A 22,777-nucleotide genomic window follows, 5' to 3' on the forward strand; every position below is an offset into this window, starting at 1 on the left:
AAATTTTTTTAATGGAAAGTAATGCAATATATGTTATGCATGTTAAAATATATGTTAAATTCAATATTACAATGCTATCATGGTTTTCAGGAAGTCCAATAATCCTTATATTGTCTCTCCTAGATCTATTTTCTAAGCCAGTTGTTTTTCATAAGGGGTATTTCATATTTTCTTGTTTTTTTTCATTTTTTAAAAATTTTGTTTGATTTTTGAAGTTTTATTGAGTCATTCACTTCCATTTGTTTAATTCAAAATTTTAGCGTGTTATTTTTTTAGTTTCCTTTTGTATTTAGGCAATCGAATTGTTTTATTAATTGCATGTTTTTCCATGAATTGGTATCTTTTTCATATCTATTTTGTAAGGAATTATATGCTTTTTCCTTTTCATCAAGTCTATTTTTAAGGAGTTTTCTTCAGATAATTTTTGTTTTCCCTTTTCCATACCTTCTTGCAAAGATCTTATTTTCTTTCTCCATTTTTCTTTTCTCTTTCAAGATCCTTTTTGAAATCTTCCAAGACAGCCTTGTGAAATGGGGACCAGTTCATATCTCCTTTTGGGACTCCAGTTGCAGTTGATTGGCTTTTAGGAACCTCAGGGTTTGAGGTTTGTTCTCTCTCTCCCTAAGTTGTCTAGGATAAGAGTCCTTTTTGCCTTTTTGCTCATTTTTTAATGGTTGAGATCTGCTCTTAAGGCAAAGGAGTGAAAGTTGCTTTAGTTTGCCTTAGGGCCTGTGTTTCTGACTTATTTCCTATGCTTGCTATGTTACAGTAAATCTGCTAATCACCCACTTGCAATCAGTGCAGAGTAGCCTAAAAACCTCACAGAAGATTATCCCCTGTGTGGAAGGTGTGATGCTCTGGCTCTCCCTTCCTCTCTTCTCTTCCCCTTGCCCCCAGATCCTTGCCCTGTGCTCCCTGTGCTGTGCTTTGGGCTTGGCAGACTGTCCCCTTGCCTATTTGAAACAGAACTGTTCTGAAGTTCTTCCATAGAATCTTCTTTTGGAAATGGGTTGTACTCCAAATATTTGTGGGTTCTGCCACTCCAAAACCAGTCTGGAGTCTTAATCTACTGTTGGTTTGAAAGAAGGTTACAGGAGGTCACAGAAAGTTTTGTCTGTTCTCCTCCATCTTGGGTCTGGCCTCAATCCCTTTTTTAATTATCTTGCATTCATATGTGGGATATCCACTTGTTCTCCTTCTTTCCCCTCTTCACCAGAGAAATATAATGTTCTTAAAGATATGGGTTATTTTTCATTTTTGTTTTTATATTCTCAATAACCAGGATAGTATTTCATTTAGACTATTTGATAAATATTTGTTGATTTGAATTAAATTTTAAAATAGCCTTTTATTTCTGTTTTAAACATATGTACATGTTGATGTAAAATACATATTTCTTTTTAAGAAGTTTTTTTTCAGGGAGATGGTGCAATGGATAGAGTAATATGTTTGAAGTCAGAAAGATGAATTCAAATCTAGCTTCAGAGACTTACTAACCATGTGATGCTAGGCAAATCTTTGTTTACCTCAGTTTTCTCAACTGTAAAATGGTGAGGATAGCATCTCTTTTCAAGGTTTCTGTGAGGAACAATAGATATTTGTAAGCACTTAGCATAGTTCCTGGCATATAGTATGTATGATTAATAAATGTTTCTTTTCCCCCACCTTCCCTTATTTGGGATATAAACACCAAATAAAAGGAACACAATAGGATACAAAAAGAGTACTTGATATGAAACCATGGGTCTCTATTTCAACTTCTTCTGCATTTGATGTGTTTCTGCACTATCTACTTGTTTATATTTTAGAATATTCCTTTGTCAGTTTCAGTTAAGAGTGAATGAAGTTCATCTGATGTCCACTGCCCTCATGCTCTCCTGTATGTTTACACTTTCTTTTTCTCATGTACCTTACTACGCTTCTTCTGTTTTATAGTAATAATTCTTTCTTTTCCTTCCTGTGACTTTTCTACCTTTGAACCTTCAGAATGGTACCATTCTACTCCCAGGATCTTTTTTTTTTTTACTTATTTAATTTCCTCATCACTTTTTGAAGATATTTAGAATATGAAGGAACTCTTATTTTCTGACCTCTTGCACTTTGGATTTGTGCTTTCAGTTTTGTTTTGATTTGCTCAGCGACCCTTAGATTCTTGTGCTGATTTCTACTTGTATTTTGTGCCCTTATCTCAAAATCTTTGAGGTTCAGAATGCTAGATCTTTAGTTCCCTTCTTTTCTCCCTCACTTCCTCTATCCCTCCCTCTCTCCTTTCCTCTCTCTCTCTCTCTAACTCTGATTTGAGATCAATGGGTTAACTATCTTAGAGCTTGTGGGCCTGGGCAGTTATTATAAGAGCAATAAATATCCACACTTGTTGTTACTATTCTGGTTACTAGGAATTACCTATCAATACTCTTTGAGTTTCCTGACTGTCTGACATGTTTGAAATACTCTGTCTCCTCCATTCTGACAATTGTCCTCCCTGGCTTCCTTCTACAGGAAGCCTTCCCCAACCTCTCTTAATACCAATGTTTTCTTTTTGTTAATTATTTCCTATTTAGCCTGTTTATCTCCCTCTACCTTTGGGGTAGATGGAACTTAGAGTTACAGGGTCCATACTCTAGGGTTTTCCAATGATTCCAGAGCATTCTCAAAGAATCATTAGGTTTTTCATTCCACACACACAGAACCTTTCAGATTCCACATACCCTGTCTCTAGTCAAGATCATTTTGCTGGAGAGATTCTTTTTCTTATACCTTGTGACATTCTAATTAACTCTGTGTGTGTGTGTATGTGTGTGTGTGTGTGTCTGCAATTCTAGAATTGAATATGTCACTTTTTAAACTTTTTATTGGATCTCTTTTATATTAGTCTGCTGTGAATTTCAGGTCCATGAGGGCAAAGATTTTAAGACTTTATCTTCATTGGAAATAAATAATATATCTCAAAAGTTCTCTGACCTGAATCCAACCACAAATCAAATCTATGGGGCCTTTTTATGCTAAATTGAAACCTAAACTCATAGTTCAGGGTACAGAAAGGGAGAAATTACTCAAAGACAGTATAAATGATGTTGGGACAAATTGATATTACATATAGATTTTAATGTGACATGTGATCCAAAATCCCTCATAGACCATAGTTTGCATTTTGTATTGCATTAAGATTTACAAACACTTTATAATTATCATTTCATTTTATACTTCCACCAACTCTAGTAGGTAGGTGTTATTATTATTATTTTATAGATGAAGAAACTGAGGCTATCTGAGGTTAGATTTGAACTCAAGTCATCCTGACTGCAGGTCCAATGCTTTATTTATTTTTACCACTTGGTGATCAGGAAAGTCATAGATTAAGATGAATGACAGAGAGAAAGGTATGATTCTAATCTTTTAAGTTAATGCCAATGTGATAGAAAATAATGTAGTATTTAATGCCTTTTTCATGAGATTGGCAAAGTGGCTGTGATAAACTTCCTATTTACTACATGGTTAGACCATGTTTATCAGTCAGCACATTTACACATGCTCCACCATCTCTCCAAATTACTTCTCTTAGACATAATCACCACTTTCCCAGACACAAATTCCTTAATCTACTTTATATAGACAGGAACATCATTCGAGACCCTCTGTGTCTGCTTTATATTCTTTACACTCTCATTGCCTATATTATTATCAGAAAATATAATAGTATGACTAGTATTAAAAAAGTTAGAGGATAAAGTAGGGCTCTGTTAGACCAATTGGAATTGACTTGGGAGAGCTGATTGTTAAATTTTCAATGGTAACAGTTAAACCTCAGAAGTTGGCAACGTTACAAATGTGAAGACAACAAATGGTTACTGTTTTGCTGATTGCCTAGACTTAAGAAAGTGATGAAGAAAGTGTAGACAGTGATTTAAAAAAATGTTTCATGCCTGCATTTTTCCACCCTGAAGAAAGAATTAGTAAAAATTTACCAACACACTTTTAATTATATGCAATCTCAGAGGTCAACTAGTTCAACATATTGAATTATTATTGGATATTGAGTTGGAATTGAACATTAGGAATATCTCTATAATACGTTCACAATTGGCCATCTAGACTCTGCCTGAAGGTTTCTAGAGATGGAAATGTAAATATCTTTAATACTTAGAAAAATGCCTGGTACTGGCTCCAAACCCCTCCCCCCAAAATCCACACACACAAAAAGCAAAACCAAAGCAAAGTAAACAACCCTCCCACTAAAACTCCAACAAAAGAACAAACAAAAACACCTAACAATAAAAGCAACAGATTTATAAACTTGACTTCTGAAGCAGCCTTGATACAATTCTAATTTTTAGAAAATGTTCCTTTTATCACCAATGCTTGTTGCTACTTTACAACATACAGAACTGCAGACCATCAATTACTGATGACATTTCTATCAAATAGTTATAAACATGGTTTTATTTCTATAATCTTATATCCCTGAAGGCAGCCCACCTTTCCATTAGTGTAAGTCCACTATACAGTCCAAGGTGCATTAGGGTGGGACTTTAAAACCTTGGAAGCAAAATTCAGTGATCAGTTTTATCAATAAGTTATCAAGCCAACAAGGGTTTATTAAGCACCTATGTGCTAGGCACTGAGCAAAAAAGACAATTATTAATTTCTGCCGTAAAGGAATTTATAGTCTAGCCAGGGAAGACAAACCATGCATGCTTAGGCATAGGCAATATGCAAGACTATTTTTTGGAAACCCTTATAATCTAGAAGGATTCTTCACAAAAAGATGAAATTTGAAGTAAATCTGGGAAGAAGCAAAGGATTTTTTTTTTCATGGTGCAACATATACCAGTTTTTAAGGTGAAGGCTGGGTTCGATTAAAATATATGATTTCATTGTTGTAGGGAACTCATAGTGAAACAACTTTCTCTATCAATGCAAATTGACAACTTTGGGTCCTGTACTGGAGGAAAGAGGAGACTTGAAGCAGTTGCTTTCAGTCTCTGAAGTCTTTTCTCTATCAATTATTCCTCCCTTTCATTCATTGTTTGCCAAGTGATAAAAATGTCCTTTAAAGGTACACTTAGGGCATGTCACACTAGAAAATGCATTACTTTGCAACCAAGAATTTCAGGGAAAAATTTTTGAAAAGGAAAGCCTCTGATCTAAGTTCATATATACAATTGTGAATATGGATCATTTTTCTTAAGTGAAAATAGTCTCAAAATTCAGAAAATAACAACCTTTACACTTCTAATTATCAATTCATAACAAAATTTCCTACTATAACCTAATAATCTTTCTTTTACCTCTCTATCTTTATTTTCATATTAGGTGTTTGTCACTTACCAGTGAGTGTGGAATTTATTAAGCTTGACAATGATGATCCTACTGATGTTGTTAATGTAGTCACTGTGGTGTTCTGTTTTTCCTGAGTATTCACTGAAGTTTGAACAATTTCATTTTTTCCTAGAAGAGGGAAATTGTGTTAGAGGGGTTCAGTTTGAACTATGGCTAATTTAAGATCAAATTTATAAGACCATTGAGAGGTTCACCAAATGTGGTTTCTTTTAATGATATGATGATATCATACTATATGATGATAATGTCAATGATCCACAATAAATAGAACATGAATCCAAGACTTTTCCCTCTTTAGTTGTCAGAATGAGTTTTAATGATTCACTGATTTTTCTCAGTCACCATTACTTGTTAACCACTGATAATCATTTTCAAACTCAAAAGGTTCATTAAGGTAGTTTGTACCAATGGATTAGTGTTGTTCCTTGCTTCTATTCTTCTCTCCCTTCTCTCTCCCTTTCTTTTCCCCTCTTCCTTCTATTAGTCATGTTTCATCCTGAATTCTTTGGAATTGTGGTTATTCATTATGTTGATCAGAATTCTTAAGCCCTTTAAAGTTCTATGTCTTCATAATATTGATCTTATATAAATATATAAATAGCAGATGATGAACTCAAAATATGTCATGTCTGTGTGTGTATGTGTGTGTGTGTGTATGTGTGTGTGTATGTATCTACATACATCTATCCATCTTCCTGTCTGTCTACATATATATATTTAGCCATTGCTAATGGCAGGAATTTGTTTTGTTTGAGTACATATTTGCAATAGAGGTTTTGTTTTTCCTGCCTTATTTATTGGGGGTGGGAAGGAAAGAATGTAGTTATGAAAATAAAATAAAAATTTAATAATGATAAAAAAAGACATTACCAATTGATGGAGATGAAGATGTAAGTGTTGTAGGTGAGGATAGTGTAGTCACTGTCGCAATGCTTGTAGGACCTGCAAAATAAAAGCTGTATTTAGAAAGTGGATGTTTTAGGGGAAGGACCAAGTTTAAGAATCTGTTTTAGGACTCCAAACTTGAGATATTTTTAGTATCTAGAATTCCTTAGGAGGACATCTCATCATCACAGATTTAATCATTCAGCTTTTTTTTTTTTTAATTGTCTTAGAGAGTTTTGTTTGGGAAACTAAGTGGTAGATGACACACACATACACTTATAATTTATTGTTCAGTTATTCAGTTCTGTATGACTCTTTGTGACCCCATGGATCATAGTATACCAGGTCCTTTTATTCTTTACTACCTTCTGAAGTCTGTCTAAACTCATGACCATTGCTTCCATGATACTATCTATCTCATTCTCTGCTGTTCCTTTTTTCTTTCACCTTCAAAATTCCTCAGCATTAGGGTCTGTTTGAATAGCACATTATAATTTACGGAGTGCTTTTCTCAAAATCATTTTATAAGAGATATAGTTTTCATATTATTTTACTATTTTTCAAGTGGAAAATAAGTGGTAGGTAGAATGCCAGGTCTGTAGTCAGTAAAGCCGGAGAGCAAATCTTACCTCAAATATCTACTGACTGTGTGACCCTGGGCAAGTACTTAAAGTTTCCATTTGCCTGAGTTTCCTCATCTGTAAAATAACAATAATAATAGTACTCTCCTAGGGCTGATGTGAAGATAAAATGAGTTTGTATTTTTAAAGTACTTTGTAAACTTTAAAATTCTATATAAATGCCAGTTATTATAATTATTAAACTATTTTCCCAGAGCTACAAGGCCAGCAAGTATGAGAGCTAGGATTCAGACTTAGGTCTTCCTGTGCTCTGTTTATTCCCCAGTATAGATATTTCATATAGAAGTAAAAATTAGGAGCTTTTCTAGACATCTGTCCTAAATTCAACCTCTTGGTCTCTCTGTCTCCTCCCCAACCCATCATTCAGTTATTCATAACTAGGAAAACAACAACAAAAATAACAGTAATAGTTGACATTTATATATTCTTACATTTGCAAAGTGATTTATAAATATTATCTCATTTGATCCTGAGAGTTAGGTAATATAGGTATTAATATTTCCATTTTACATATGAGGAAACTGAGACTTAGTGTTCAATTCCATTGCCAATGGTTAAGCAGCAAGTAAGGATTAAAAGGTCTAAACTTTACTTTTCCTGACTCCAAATCCAGCATCCAAGCCACTGGACAAGATAGTTATACCTTAAGAAACAAACCAAGAAATAAACAAACAAACAAACAAACAAACAAACAAACATTCTCCAAACATTGGTAGAAACCTGAGACTAGGAAATTTAGAATCAGAAAAATAGAGTTTGAGTTTCAGCTACACTATTCCCAAGTTGTATTTTCCTAGGAAATTAATCTAACAGTTCTAAGACTAGTTAGATTCTCCACCATCATCATTCTGCATCCTGCCTCTTCTCACACTTTCCACTTTGGTTAAAACCCTCTTAATTTTCATATAACCTCATCCCAGGTGTTTCCCTCCCCGCCATGATGTCTTTTCTGATCCGTCTAGTGAATAGTGGTCCTTTGTTTCTCAGGATGCCCCTTTTTATTTTTGTATAGCTTTTTGTTTTCAAAATACATACACGGTCATTTTTTTTTTACATTTATCCTTGCAAAACCTAGTGTTCCAAACTTTTCTTCCTCTATTCCCTTCACTCCTTTCCCTAGACAGCAAGTAATGCAATATATGTTAAATATGTGCAGTTCTTCTATACATATTTTCAAATTTATACCCTACAAGAAAAATCAGATCAAAAAGGAAAAAGAGTAGAAAAAAAAGGTAGCAAACAACTACAAAAAAGGTGAAAATATTATGTTGTGAATTACATTCAGTCCCTGCAGTCCTCTTTCTGGATGCAGATACTCTCTCCATCACAAACCTTTTGGAATCGGCCTGAATCACCTCATTGCTGAAAAGAATCATGTCCATCACAGTTGATGATCACAGAATCTTGTTACTATGTACAATGTTCTCTGGGTTCTACTCACTTCACTTAGCATCAGTTCATGTAGGTCTCTCCAGGCCTTTCTGAAATCACCCTCTCAGGATATTTCTTTTGACCTATCTTGAACTTTTAATCATATTAGAAAATATTTTATGTTAGGCTATGCTTATCTATTATATTATGTGTCTATTTAAAAACACACATCTCATCTCTCCTGTTAATCAAGACTTTGGGAGTGATTGGCAGATGTTTGGGCTTAGCTCATATCTTCAGAGCATCCTGGATCTTCCCCAAGCCTGGCTATACCTACTCTGGCTGGATACCATTAGGCCAGCCTCAATCAGCTGTTTTTGTTTTTCTGGATAAGACAGATGTGATTTCAGGAGATAGATGGTGAAACATATCTCCCACCTCTCAGCAAAGAGGTGGTTTGTCGCAGGTGCAAAATAAGGCACATATTTGTATACCTAGCCAATGAGTTAATTTGTTTTGCTTGTCTATACTTGTTATAAAGGAGGAATAAATGTCAGGGAAGAGGATCATTGGGAAGTGACAATGATGTGAAAACAAGCAAATTACTACATAATGGAGGAAACCATAATGTGGCTCAGTCCTTGGACCATGATTGGATATACCCTCCATGGTGGATCACAAGGAACATGTACAATATTCTTCACTTGCTGTCAAAGCAAGCATGGAAATTTATGCTAGTTTCAGTCATTATGACTCAGAGTTAGTAGTATATAGATGAAAGTTCTTTAGTTTGGCTAAAAACTTGGAAGGACTAATGAATCAGTAGAGGATAAACTGAACCTGACTGTGCATATGAAAGATTTGACTGGATGACCACTTCCACAGTGGCCATGGGTGAGGAGGAACTAAGAACCATGAGTGGAGAGAGGGGAAAGGGTAGTTAACTTATCTTTACATGCAACTATCATTTATCTGTAAATGCATGTTACATCTATTTTCTAGGTTTCTTTTGTAGTTGGTTTTTTTCTGATCATAGATAAATGGTTATTGGGAAATGGGATTCATTAAAGACATTATATCAGATGCCCCCTGGAATTCTCTGCCTGACACCAGAAACATCTTTATCCTGAAAGATCATTACTGCCCTGGAATTCACATGCCTGAAGTACATTTTACCCTCTAGCCCCTATCTCTGGATGGCTCCACCCAGAACCTTCATTTAAGGAAGCTACTCAGACTAGCAATCTCATTAGTTTTCACTAAGCTGTACTCTATACTTCCCCTTCATGATCTGCATCACTTAGTACCTCTTTTCAGCTTCAGTATTATTCCCCCACCTCCTACCCAGTCTTTCTTTTTGCCTGTAGTTTTGTTTGCTTAGCACACTACTTGGCATATAACATGTAGTTAACAACTGCTAATTGATTGTTGTCATTTTTGTTAAAGAAAATAGTCCCTTAATGGGAACATTCAAATCCATCCCCCTTTCCAATTGCAATTATTCATTGGTTTTTTGAATAATATGCAAATGATAGAGAGGCCAGATGGGACAGTATATAAAAAGTTAGGCTTGGAGTTAGTTAAAACACAGTTCAAATCCTGCATCTAATTCTTGACATATCACTTACCTCTTAGCACTCTTGGGTAACTTTCTTAAAACCTAAAATGCAGATGAATGATCTATCTGCATCAGCAAAGAGAATTTCCTTAAGAATGGGTTCCCTACACTTATGAAATATTCCCTACACAGAGTTATAAAACTGAAAGAGATCTAAGGGGCCATTTAGTCCCATTCTCTTTTATTAGTGATAAGAAAATTGAGGCCTAAAAATGGGAAATGTCTTGCCCAATGTCACAGATATAGCAGGGAGCAAGCCTGGGATTCAAAGTAAAATTTTCTAGCTTCAACTTCAATCCTCTTACAAGTCTGAAACAAAACAAATTACATCTGAGAAGAACGAATAACTGACATTTACATAAAAGAAAGGTTTGCAAAGTTCTTTACATATCTGAGTCTCATAAATATCAGGAGTTTAATTCCCATTTTATAGATAAGGCTTCTGAGGCAATTCAGAGGCTTTGTCAGTGTTGCAGTTAACAAGCATCTCAGAGTAGGATTCAAATGTAAGTTTTCCTGACTCGGGGCCTACCTCCCTAGATACTTACTGCACAGTGCAATTGATAAAAGCAATTGGGCAGCAGATACTTACTCAGTACATATCCAATTGCATATACCTACAATGTAATATTAGACACTAAAAATTTTGATGTTCAGAATTTGAAGTAATCAATAGAATCATCAAAAAGAGATTTGATGATATTCAGTTTGCCTACTAAGACCAAAACTGGGGTGCTAAGATTATAGAACAAAATGTATTGGTTGAATAAGCTTTCTGAGAGCTGGCACTTATGTATGAGTAGGGTAAATCAAGTGTTTAAAAAAAAAAAAAACTAGCTAAAACATAAGCAGCCAGAAATAGCTTGGAAAAATGGGCATTTCAGAACATGTGATATTACAGCAATAGTAAACAGACTATGACAAACAAATGCAGGGTACTTTAGAATACCCTTATAAAGGAACAAACCCTGGGAGTCACAGTAGCAGTATGCTGGGATTTTACTTTTTTGTGATGTGATTTTTGGAGGGCAAGACTGAAACCATTGAGAAGGAAACTAAAGTGTAAGGAGGGCTATCTTTAACTATTTCCTGAGTTCAAATTAAGTCTCAAATACTTACTATCTCTATGATCCTGGGCAAGTCACCCAAATCTGTTTGCCTCAGTATCCTTATCTGTAAAGAGCGATGGAGAAGGAAATGGCAAACTACTCCACTTTCTTTGCCAAGAAAACTTCAAAAGGTCATGAAGAGTTGGACATAACTAAAAATGACTGAAGAACAACAGGGGAGAGGTAAAATGACTCATATAATTATGGTTTCTTTTCTCTGCATGAAGAAGTAACATATCTTTGGTATTTCCCATATCAATTAAATACAGGATCTCAATTTGGCATCAGTGTTGTTGCTGATGTTTTTAATAGACATGCTATTTGGAGATGTTGGCTAACATGAAGTTTGTTTATTGATAGTATGTACAGAAATGGCATTTACAGTATAAATGAAAGCTATATGACTGAATTTTTGCAGATTTTTCTATAATCAAATTAAGAACTTTTTTCAGCTTAAAAACTCAACTTCCCACACTTGCTCTCATATTTTACACTTCAGTATAGGACAGATCACATCACAAAGGACTCAGAAGTATATGAGGTCAAACTTCCTGTTTGCTGTTTCAATTGTATTTTTAACTTTAAAGTGAAAGGAGCAAAACTCAACTTAATGTGAGGTTGAAGAAGTTAAGCACGTAAAGGAAACCTTACAACAATAAGTTTATAAAAAGAATAGAAAATGAAATAAACTAATGAGTCATTTCTGGTATTTTATAATAACATTCTTTTAAACTATCTTTATTAATATTTTGTTTTTCTATCATGTCAATTTCTCTGTGTATCACTCCTCTTTCCCTTGTCCTCCTAGAAAGTCATTCCATATAGCAAATAATTTGTTTAAAAGAAAAAGAAGAAAAAATATAAAAGTTACCAATACATTGAAGAATCTGAAAACATATGCCAAGTTTCATACCCATGGTCTTAGCTCCCCCATTGTACAGGAATATGCATATTGGGGTATGTGTGTATGTGTTGCTTTCTCATCTCTCTTCTTTGAGCTAGGCTTATTTTTGGGTAATTTTGTAACAATTGTTTTGTAGTTTTTCTTTTCAGTTATGTTGTGGTAATCATTGTGAATATTGTTTGCTTTGTTCTACTTTCTTTTTTCACTCTGCTGCAGAGTGATTTTTTATATTCATTATATTTGTCATTTCTTATAGTACAGTATTATTCATAAACCACAATGTATCAAAAACAGCATGGTCCTGTAAAATTAGCCACTGCGTACTCAGAACAGTTAAAATAACTGTAAAAGTAGTTAGAAAAGGGAAAGAGAAAAAGATGAAGTTCTTGTGAAAAATCTAATGGAGAAAATGGTACTTGAACTGAACGTTGAAGGTCATAGAATCTGTTATGTGTGGACCTTAATCAGATCCAGCTGTGATATCCATGAAGACTCAGTTGTCTTCTAGAAGTAAGTACTAGAACAAGAACATCCTCTTAGAAAGGTGAACATGCTAAGAAATTAACTAATTGGGATGAGGAAAGGAAGACTGAAAAGGGAAAAGTCTAGAAAAATAGTATTTTAATTAGGTGAGGAAGAGTCCCACATGCAACTCTAAATCACATAGACTTTGTTGCCCCCTTGGACTATTGTCAAAACACCCCCAAGCATTCAGCTTTTGAGAATTAAACTAGGAAGCCTGGTGAGAGCCTCATCAAGGATTTATATTATGGGGCAACAGAGAGATAGATGCAAGAGATTCCAGAGTCTGCTTTTTCATTATATATCCATGATTCTTGTGTCCTCTGCGGAGCCTCAGTAAAGTTTGAAACATTGTAGTCTGAGAGTATTCATTCTAAGTGGAACTGAGAATATGAGATCTTCCAAGGGCTAATTTATTGGCTATGTATGGGCAAACAAGAGAACATACATGGAAGTTAAAAACAAAAGTGAGAAACAATTCAATCCATCAACAAGTATTTCTGTTGTGACTATTATGTTAGCCACTGGGGATACAAGTATACAGAATGAAATAAGCTTACATTCTAATGTAAAGCACATGTAAAAATATAACATCAATGTAGTTAATAAATACAAATATAAACAAAGTAGTTAAATTTAACTAAATGATACTTCCCTCATCCATTACCCAGGAAATTTTTAGGCCATCTTCATCTTCAGGTATGAACAAATGGCCATAGCTATGGTTTTTCATTCCTCACTTTTTCCCACCTGTAAGTTGCAAATTGTGCACATATTGAATGATGTGCTAGATTAGTAATTTAATGATTATTAATTAAATCAGTAATCTAATAGATGAGGTAACTAAGGTAAGCTGGTTTGTATAGGGTGCTAGGATGACTAGAGGACAAGGACTTGAACCCAGATTGACTGATCCAGGTGTATAAGTTTTTCCTCGGAAGACTACTGTGGCCTTAGACTGAGAATATTATGGTGAGATAATAGATAGCTTCAAAACTGGGAAAACCTGGTATATGGCATTATTATTTACCCAAGGAAGCATTTTTCTTCCAACATACAACATGAGAAGGTTATTCCTAAAGAAAACAAAAATACCCCTAGGACCTAACTGGTATATATGATTGACCCCAGCTTCTTTCTCTGAACTTCACCTCCTTTTCCATCTCTAGTCAACAGAAGGTAGTCCAAAGCAAACTGTTCATTGGATTTGTTTGGCCCTAGCTTCCCTGTTGCAGCTTCTTGCTAATTCAAGAGTATTAAAAATCTCAGCTCTAAGAAAGTCAGGCCCCTCAGACTTGGAGGATTTCCATGTAGAAATTAGGAAGGCTGAGACTAGAGAGACTACTATTGTATATTTGTTGCATATTATTACTATGTTAGGGCAAAGTAAATTTCTGTTATTATATGTTCAAGAACTTGGGAGTGCTTCACTTTATCCTAATTTTGAATTTGAACTAATTGAGTGCTTTTATTAGAGTCATGCCTACTCTACATGCTTCTGGGTAAATGAATTAAACTCTTAGTCAAGTAGGTGTTATTTTAAGGGTACATTTTATAGAGAAAGAGAAAGTACAAATCAGTAGTGATAGCAAGAGTTTCCTCACTTGACAATTTCCTATGCCAATGAAATCACAAATCTAGTTCTTATCTCTATTTCTACATATTTCACACTATAACATATCTATAGTGCTTAATAAACAATCACCATCCTTCTGGATCTTGCCATCTAATTAGAGTTATCAGAACCTGTGCAATATTGTCTTTAAGTCATCCTTAACAAATCCTCCATTCTATTTTAAGTGAGTGTTTTATAAAGAAATCCAATAAATTTTGGGAGAACTTATTATGTTATTCCTCCCTACCTTTTTACATTGAACTATAATTTGCCTCCTTAATTCTCATAATTATGTTTTCTATGGAAACTAATTACAACAAATTTAATCTATCTTTTTTCATATTACAACTCTGAAAACATGGGAAGATAGCTTAATTATCCCTAAATTATTTTGTTTCACATTTAACTACAAAACTAAGAATTATGTTATGTTTATGTATCACTAATGTTATATGGTTGATAAGACAATCAGTGCCACAGAAGTTCAAAGGAGTAAGAAATCACTGTGATCATGAAAGATTTCATGGAAGAGAAATAATTTGGAGTGAGCTTTGACTGACATACTGGATTTTAATTGCTAAAAATGGTAGAGGGAATATATTTTAGGTAGAGGGAAGAATCTAGACATTGGCTTAAATGAAAAAAAAGGTACAAAGCATATTTCAGTGATTCCAAATAGAATATACTGGTTAAATGAATAGTTTGTACAAAGCAATAGAGGGGGAATAATTAAACGTCAATAATCAATAAATATTTCTTAAATATCTATTATGTGCTGGGCACTAAACTCAACATTGGTGATTCAAATATGAAAAAAAAAGAAAGACAGTTCCTGACTTTGAAAGGCTTGTAATCTAATGAGGGGAGGGAGATAGAGGGAAAAAAAAAAAATATATATATATATATATATGTATATATGGAAGCTAAAAAGGAGATAAGATATCTATTTCTAAAAGGCCTTGAATGCTGGGTTAAAGAGTTAATTTTATTTAGTAAGCAATGGGAAAACATTCCATGTTTTTGAGAATGGGAATAACATTGTCATAGTGGTATCTCAGAAATATTATTGTGTATAATTACAGGAATATATAAAAAGATCTAGAAGAATCAATTTTGCCCAACCACTACAATTCTATTGGTTATATTAAAATGTGTTGCATGATTAAATACTTATATACTGGGATAAAGTCCTCTTTAAATTTTTATTATTACTCTTTAATTGATTAGCAGCTAAGGATTTGGGTTTCTGGAACACCATTTAAAATATAAAAATGATAAATTGCTGGCCAGGAATGGAGTTCACTTAACAAGGACTGATATGGTGATATTTGCCTAGAGTCTTAAAAATCAAATGAACATTTTACTGGAAAAAGGATGGGAATAATTTAAAGAGACAAAAGCCAATTTAGTTCAATATGTTCCAAAATATCATTAGTAATAGTATCTGTGGTAACAAATAAATAGAAACAGTGATTTCTATCAGTTAGGGAATAGATGAAAAATCTGTGGTATGTGGGAGTAACAGCATATATAAAGTTAAACCTGACAAATATGGAGAATTCAGAGAATATGGGAAAATTTATGTAAACTTATACAAGATAAAATCAGAAGAATCATAAGAACTATAGACAAAAAGACTAAAATAATATAATTGGAAAGCCTCTAAGAAGTCAATCTCTGAGCAACTAAAGAAAGAATAATGATCTTGTAGAATAGGCAATGCAACTTAGTTCTCTTCTGACAGAAGGTAACAACTACAGCATTATATTGTATATATTGTTAGATATAAGCATTGTATCAGATGTTTTTGTTTAATCAATATTTTTTGTTCCAAAAAAGAGTTCAACCTGCTAAAGAAAGAAGTATATCTCCAGAAATTAGTATGATATAAAAACTAAGTGCCAATAAAACTTATTTGAAACAAAGGAAAAGAACAAAGAAAGGATAATGAATAAGAGATACAGCTAAAGAGATTGATATGAATAGACAGAGAATTCACAATTTACTTAAATTTTGAAAAGACATATACAGAAAGGGAAACAAAGATAGGTGAAAAGATAGGATGGAAAAGCATGATACAGTCCTAAAAGAATAACGTGAAGCACACTAAAGCTCTAATGAGTTGAATTTGATATAAAGGATTAGTTTTTTAAGCTATATTGGAATGGAGAGAGGTATGAGGCAACAATACCTATTAGTAGACTACTGAGAAATTCCAAATGCAAAGGGATTAATGCTTGAATGAGGCTCAAGGCTTGAGACTGCAAAATGTGAAGAAAGATGCAAATACATGGAATGTTATAGAAATAGAAATTGAAAGACATGGCAATACAAATATTATGATGGTGCATTCAACAGTAGTATGAAGTTTGAAAGAGGAATACATTTGGGAAAGAAGATAATCTGTCATATTATGGACCTAGTGGGTTTGATGTGAGACATACATACATACATACATATATATACACAAGTGTGTATATATATATATGTATATATATATAAATGACTATTCATGACTATGAGACATCCAATTGCCAGAACTTGGGTGGATATATAGATTTGTGAATCATTTCCATAGAGGTAATAATTTAGTGGATAAAATCAAGTCAAAAAATTTTAGGACATCTGGCCAAGATGGCAGAGAGGACACATTCATCTATCTAAGCTCCTTCTTGCCTTCAGAATACTTTTTTTTTCATGATATGGCCTCAGAATTAGTGCTTGATTGAAAAACCCATGAATACATTACCAACAGAAGATATCCTCAAAATTCACCAGAAAAGGTCTGTTTTTGCTTGTAGGCAGGGATGGTTAGACCAGGCACAGACTGCAGGAAGGCAGCAAGAGCATGGAAGGCAGCTCATGCTGAGCAGATTGGAGAGGGGAGGAGTATAGTCCCAGTCATCGGAAAACTTGTGGGGGGACTTTAGCCAGTGTGAACTTCTTTGCCCTGGCAGCAAGTCAGTAGATCAGCAGAGAAGCTATAAATACAGGGAGTAAAGACTTCAATCCCGAAACACTGAAGTCTCTTGGGACCTGACCACACCCACCCAACACCCAGAGTGACTCAGCATGCTCTCAGACAGTGGCCACTTTGCAGGCAGCACAGCCATTGCTGTTCCATTGCTGCTTCATTGCTACCTCCTGCAGTCTGTATAGGAAGCTCGGTAACACCACATTGTCCAAAAAGCAGAACACATTTTTTTGTTGTTGTTGTTTGTTTTCTTTGATTCTTTTTTGTCAAAATGAGCAAAAAATTAAAGAGAACTCTAACTATAGATAGGTTCTATATGGAAAGAGAGCAGACTTCAAACCCTGAGGAGACTAAAAATAGAGTGTCTCCAGATGAATCCCCAAAGGGGGATATTATCCGGTCCCTACCACATAAGACTCTCATAGGAGAAATTAAAAAGGCTCTTACAAGAGAGCTAGAAGAAAAATGGGGAAAGGAAAGGGAAGCTTGGCAGGAGGGTCTGGATAAGTCATCCCACTCATTTAAAGATAGAGTGGATAAAGAAATCAAATCCCTGAAAAACACAATTAGTGAACTGGAAAAGGTAAATAATTCCAAGGAAAACAGAATTGGTGAATTAGAAAAAGAAAATAGCTCTCTAAAAATAAAATTGGGGTGAAATGGAAAAAAAATTCCATAGAACAAAACAACTCATTTAAAAACTCAATTGGACAATTACAAAGAGAAATAAAAAAATAAATGAAGAAAAGAATTCATTAAAAATCTGAATTTAACTAATGGAAATGAATGACTTGAGGAGACACCAAGAATCAGTCAAGCAAAACAAAAAAAAAAAAAAATGAAACAATGGAAAAAAATTGTTAAATACTTTCTTGCCAACCAACAGACTTGGTAAATAGATCTAGGAGAGATAATCTAAGAATTATTGGACTTCCTGAAAATTATTATGAAAAAAAGAGCCTAGATACTATTTTAGAGGAAATCATCAAAGAGAACTGCCTAGATGTTATAGAAACAGAGGATAAAATAGACATTTAAAGAATTCATCAGTCACTTACTGAAAGAGACTTCAAAATCAAAACTCCAAGAAATATTGTGGCTAAATTCCAGAACTATTAGACCAAGGAAAAAAATACTATAAGCAGCTAGAAAAAAATTCAAATATAGAGGTGCCACAATAAGAATTACTCAGGGTCTGGCAGCATTCACCTTAAAGAATCGAAAGGCCTGGAATCTGATATTCTAAAAGGCTAAGGAACTTGGTATGCAGCCAAGAATAACTTACTCAGTGAAAATGAGCATTATTTCCAGGGAAAAAGATGGACATTCAATGAAATAGTTGAATTTCTGATCTATTTCTGATGAAAAAACAGGAACTAAACAAAAAGTTTGATCTCCAAATATAGGACTCAAGAGAAACATAAAAAGGTAAAGAGAAATTTTGGGAACTATATTTCTGTTATGAATATACAAAAAAACACATATAATTTGCTTTTAAAGTTATAATATAAAAAAGAAACTAAAGGTGGAAAGGAAATTGTACCAGAAAAAGGGTAAAGTAGGGGTACTACATCTCACAAAGAGGCAAAGGAAACCTATTTTGTCTGAGGGAAAGAAGGGAGTGGGATGAACATAGTGTGTATCTTACTCTCATCAGAATTGGCTTAAAGAGAAAAATATTAGACATATTTGGTTTACAGAGAAACTTCTCCGACCTCATTGAAAAGGGGGAGAGGAAAAGTGAAAAGGGAAGGAGTAAGCTAAATGGAAAGGAATACAGAAATTGTGAAAAAAGGGAGTAAGAAAAGGGGAGGAACTCTAAGATGGAGGGAGGGATCCTAAAAAGGGAGGGCTGTGAGAGGCAAATGATGCTCACAAGTTTAATACTGGGGAGGCGGGAAGGAAAGGAGAAAAGCATAAGCAGGGGCTAACAAGATGGCAAGAAATAGAGAATTAGTAATTCTAACCATAAATGTGAATGGGGTAAACTTCCCCCATAAAGTGGAAGCGAATAGCAGACTGGATTAAAAGCCAGAATCCTACAATATGTTGTTTACAGGAAACACACTTGAAGCAGGGAGATGATACATACAGAGTAAAGTTAAAAGGCTAGAGCAGAATCTACTATGCTTCAGGTGAAGTAAAAAAAAGCAGGGGTAGCCATCCTGATCTCAGATCAAGCAAAAGCAAAAATTAATCTAATTAAAAGAGGTCAGGAAAGACACTATATCTTGCTAAAGGGTAGCACAGATAATGAAGCAATATCAATATTAAACATATCTGCAACAAGTGGTGTAGCATCTAAATTCTTAAAAGAGAAATTAAGAGAGCTGCAAGAAAAAAACAGATAGCAAAACTATAATAGTGGGAGATCTCAATCTTGCACTCTCAGAATTAAATAAATCAAACCACAAAATAAATAAGAAAGAAGTCAAAGAGGTAAATAGAAAACTATAAAAGTTAGGTATGATAGATCTTTGGAAAAAACTAAATGGAGACAGAAAGGAGTACACTTTCTTCTCAGCAGTTCATGAAACCTATACAAAAATTGACCATATATTAGGACATAAAAGCCTCAAATTCAAATGCAGAAAGGCAGAATTAGTAAAACCATCCTTTTCAGATCATGGTGCAATGAAAATTACATTCAATAAAAAGCCAGGGGAAAATAGACCAAAAATTGCTGGAAACTAAATAATCTCATCCTAAAGAATGATTGGGTGAAAACAGCGAATCATAGACATCATTAATAATTTCACTCAAGAAAATGACAATAATGAGACATCATATCAAAATGTGTGGGATGCAGCCAAAGTGGTAATAAGGGGAAATTCATATTTTTAGAGGCCTATTTGCATAAAATAGAGAAAGAGAAGGTCAATGAATTGGGCTTGCAATTAAAAAAGCTAGAAAAGGAACAAATTAAAACTACCCAGTCAAACATTAAACTTGAAATTCTAAAAATAAAAGGAGAGATTAATAAAATTGAAAGTAAAAAAAAAACTATTGAATTAATAAATAAAAGTAAGAGTTGGTTTTATGAAAAAACCCCAACAAAATAAACTCTTAGTAAATTTGATTAAAAAAGGAAATAGGAAAATCAAATTGTTAGTTTTAAAAATGAAAAAGAAACACTCTCCACTAATGAAGAGGAAATTAGAGCAATAATTAGGAGTTACTTTGCCCAACTTTATGCCAATAAATTCGATAACAAATGAAATGGAAGAATATCTTCAAAAATATAGCTTGCACAGATTAACAGAGGAAGAAGTAAATTGGTTAAACAGTCCCATTTTAGAAAACTATTAATCAACTCCTTAAGAAAAATTCCTCAGGACCAGATGTATTTACATGTGAATTCTACCAAACATTTAAAGAACAATTAACTCCAATGCTATATAAACTATTTGAAAAAGTGGGGATTGAAGGAGTCCTACCAAATTCCTTTTATGACACAGACATGGTACTGATACCTAAACCAGGTAGATTGAAAACAGAGAAAGAAAATTATAGACCAATCTCCCTAATGAATATTGATGCAAAAATCTTAAATAAAATATTAGCAAAAAGATTACAGAAAATCATCCCCAGGATAATACACCATGACCATGCAGGGCTGGTTCATTATTAGGAAAACTATTAGCATAATTGACTATATAAATAACCAAATTAACAAAAAAAATTGATCATCTCAATAGATGAAGAAAAAGCATTTGATAAAAGCCAACTTCCTTTTCTAATATAAATACTTGAGAGTATAGGAATAAATGGAATTTTCTTTAAAATAGTCAGGGGCATCTATTTAAAACTGTCAGTAAGCATCATATGTAATGGGGATAAACTGGTACCATTCCCAGTAAGATCAGGAAAGAAACAAGGTTGCCCACTATCAATATTACTATTCAATATTGTATTAGAAATGTTAGCTTTGGCAATAAGAGATGAAAAAGAAATTAAAAGAATTAGAGTAGGTAATGAGGAAAGCAAATTGTCACTCTTTGCAGATGATATGATAGTATACTTAGAATATCCCAGAGGATCTACTAAAAAGCTATTAGAAATAATCCACAACTTTAGCAAATTTGCAGGATACAAAATAAATCCACATAAATCCTCCACATTTTTAGACATCACCAACAAAATCCAACAGCAAGAGATACAAAGAGAAAATCCATTTAAAATAACTGTTGATAGTATAAAATATTTTGGAATCTATCTGCCAAAGGAAAGTCAGGAACTATATGAGCAAAACTACAAAACACTTTTTACACAAATAAAGTCAGATCTAAACAATTGGAAAAATATTAAGTGCTCTTGGAAAGGCTGAGTGAATATAATAAAGATGACAATACTCCCTAAACTTATCTATTTATTTAGTGTTATACCAATCAGACACCCAAGAAACTATTTTAATGACCTAGAAGAAAGAATAACAAAATTCATCTGGACAAACAAAAGGTCAAGAATTTTGATTAGATGGACTTTAAACTATTTGAAAAATAGGGAAGAAGGAGCCCTACCAAATTCCTTTTATGACGCAGATATGGTGCTGATAACTAAAAAAGGTAGGGTAAAAATAGAGTAATAAAATTATATATTAATTTCCCTAATGAACAATTTTTGCAAAAATCTTAAATAAAATATTATCAAAGAGATTATAGAACGTCATCCTCAGGATAATACATCATGACCAAGAAGGATTTATATCAGGAATGCAGGACTGGTTCAATATTAAGAAAACTATTAGCATAATTAACTATATCAATAACCAAACTAACAAAAATCATATGATTATCTCAATGGATGCAGAAAAATCATTTGATAAAAGCTAACACCCATTCTTAATAAAAAAAAACTCTAGAGAGTATAGGAATAAACGAACTTTTCCTTAAAATGATCAGTAGCATCTATTTAAAACCATCAGCAAGCACCATATGTAATTGGGACAAACTAGAACCATTCCCAATAAGATCAGGGGTGAAAAAAAGTTGCCCACTATCACTATTGTTTTTTCAATATTGTTTTAGAAATGTTAGCTTTGGCAATAAGAAAAGAAAAAAGAGATTAAAGGAATTAAGAGAAGGTAATGAGGAAACTAAATGATCACTTTTTGCAGATGATATGATGGTATACTTAGAGAAACCTACAGAATCAACTAAAAAACTACTAGAAGTAATTCACAGCTTTAGGAAAGTTGCAGGACACAAAATAAATCCACATAAAATCATCAGCATTTTTAGATGTTACCAACAATGTCCAGCAGCAAGAGATACAAAGAGAAATTCCATTTAAAATAATTGTAGATAATATAAAATATTTGGGAGTCTACCTGCCAAGGCAAAGTCAGGAACTATATGAACACAATTACAAAAAACTTTCTACACAAATAAAGTCAGATGTAACCAATTGAAAATATATCAAGTGCTCATGGGTAGGCTGAGCTAATATAATAAAAATGACAGTACTACCTAAATTAATCTACTTATTCAGTGCCATACCACTCAAACTCCCAAAAAATTTATTTTACAGATCTAGAAAAAATATAACAAAGTTCATCTGGAAGAACAAAAGGTCACGGATTTCAAAGGAAATGATGAAAAAAGTACAAATGAAGATGGCCTAGTTCTACCAGACCTAGAACAATATAAATCAGTGATCCTCAAAACCATTTGGTAATTCACACTTAACACTGTATATCAAGATAAGGTTGAAATGGGTTAATTATTTAGACATAAATAGTGATATCATAAGCAAATTGGAAGAACAAAGGATAGTTTACTTTTGAGATCTGTGAAGAA

The 22,777-nt window shown here is 33.6% G+C and overlaps 1 protein-coding gene across 2 annotated transcripts in view; it reads right to left on the reverse strand.

Moving 5' to 3' along the window:
- Positions 1 to 22,777, reverse strand: part of EMCN (endomucin) — a 155,017-nt gene that overhangs the window by 87,507 nt on the left and 44,733 nt on the right. For both annotated transcript variants that reach the window (XM_031943091.1, XM_031943092.1), the window contains exons 2-3: positions 6,211 to 6,282; positions 5,329 to 5,448 (exon numbers count right to left, since the gene is read on the reverse strand). In XM_031943091.1, coding sequence (XP_031798951.1) covers positions 5,329 to 5,448; positions 6,211 to 6,282 — 192 coding nt within the window. The remainder of the gene's footprint in view (positions 1 to 5,328; positions 5,449 to 6,210; positions 6,283 to 22,777) is intronic.

Source organism: Sarcophilus harrisii, chromosome 6 (assembly GCF_902635505.1).
Source record: "Sarcophilus harrisii chromosome 6, mSarHar1.11, whole genome shotgun sequence".
In the NCBI taxonomy this organism is placed as follows: domain Eukaryota; kingdom Metazoa; phylum Chordata; class Mammalia; order Dasyuromorphia; family Dasyuridae; genus Sarcophilus; species Sarcophilus harrisii.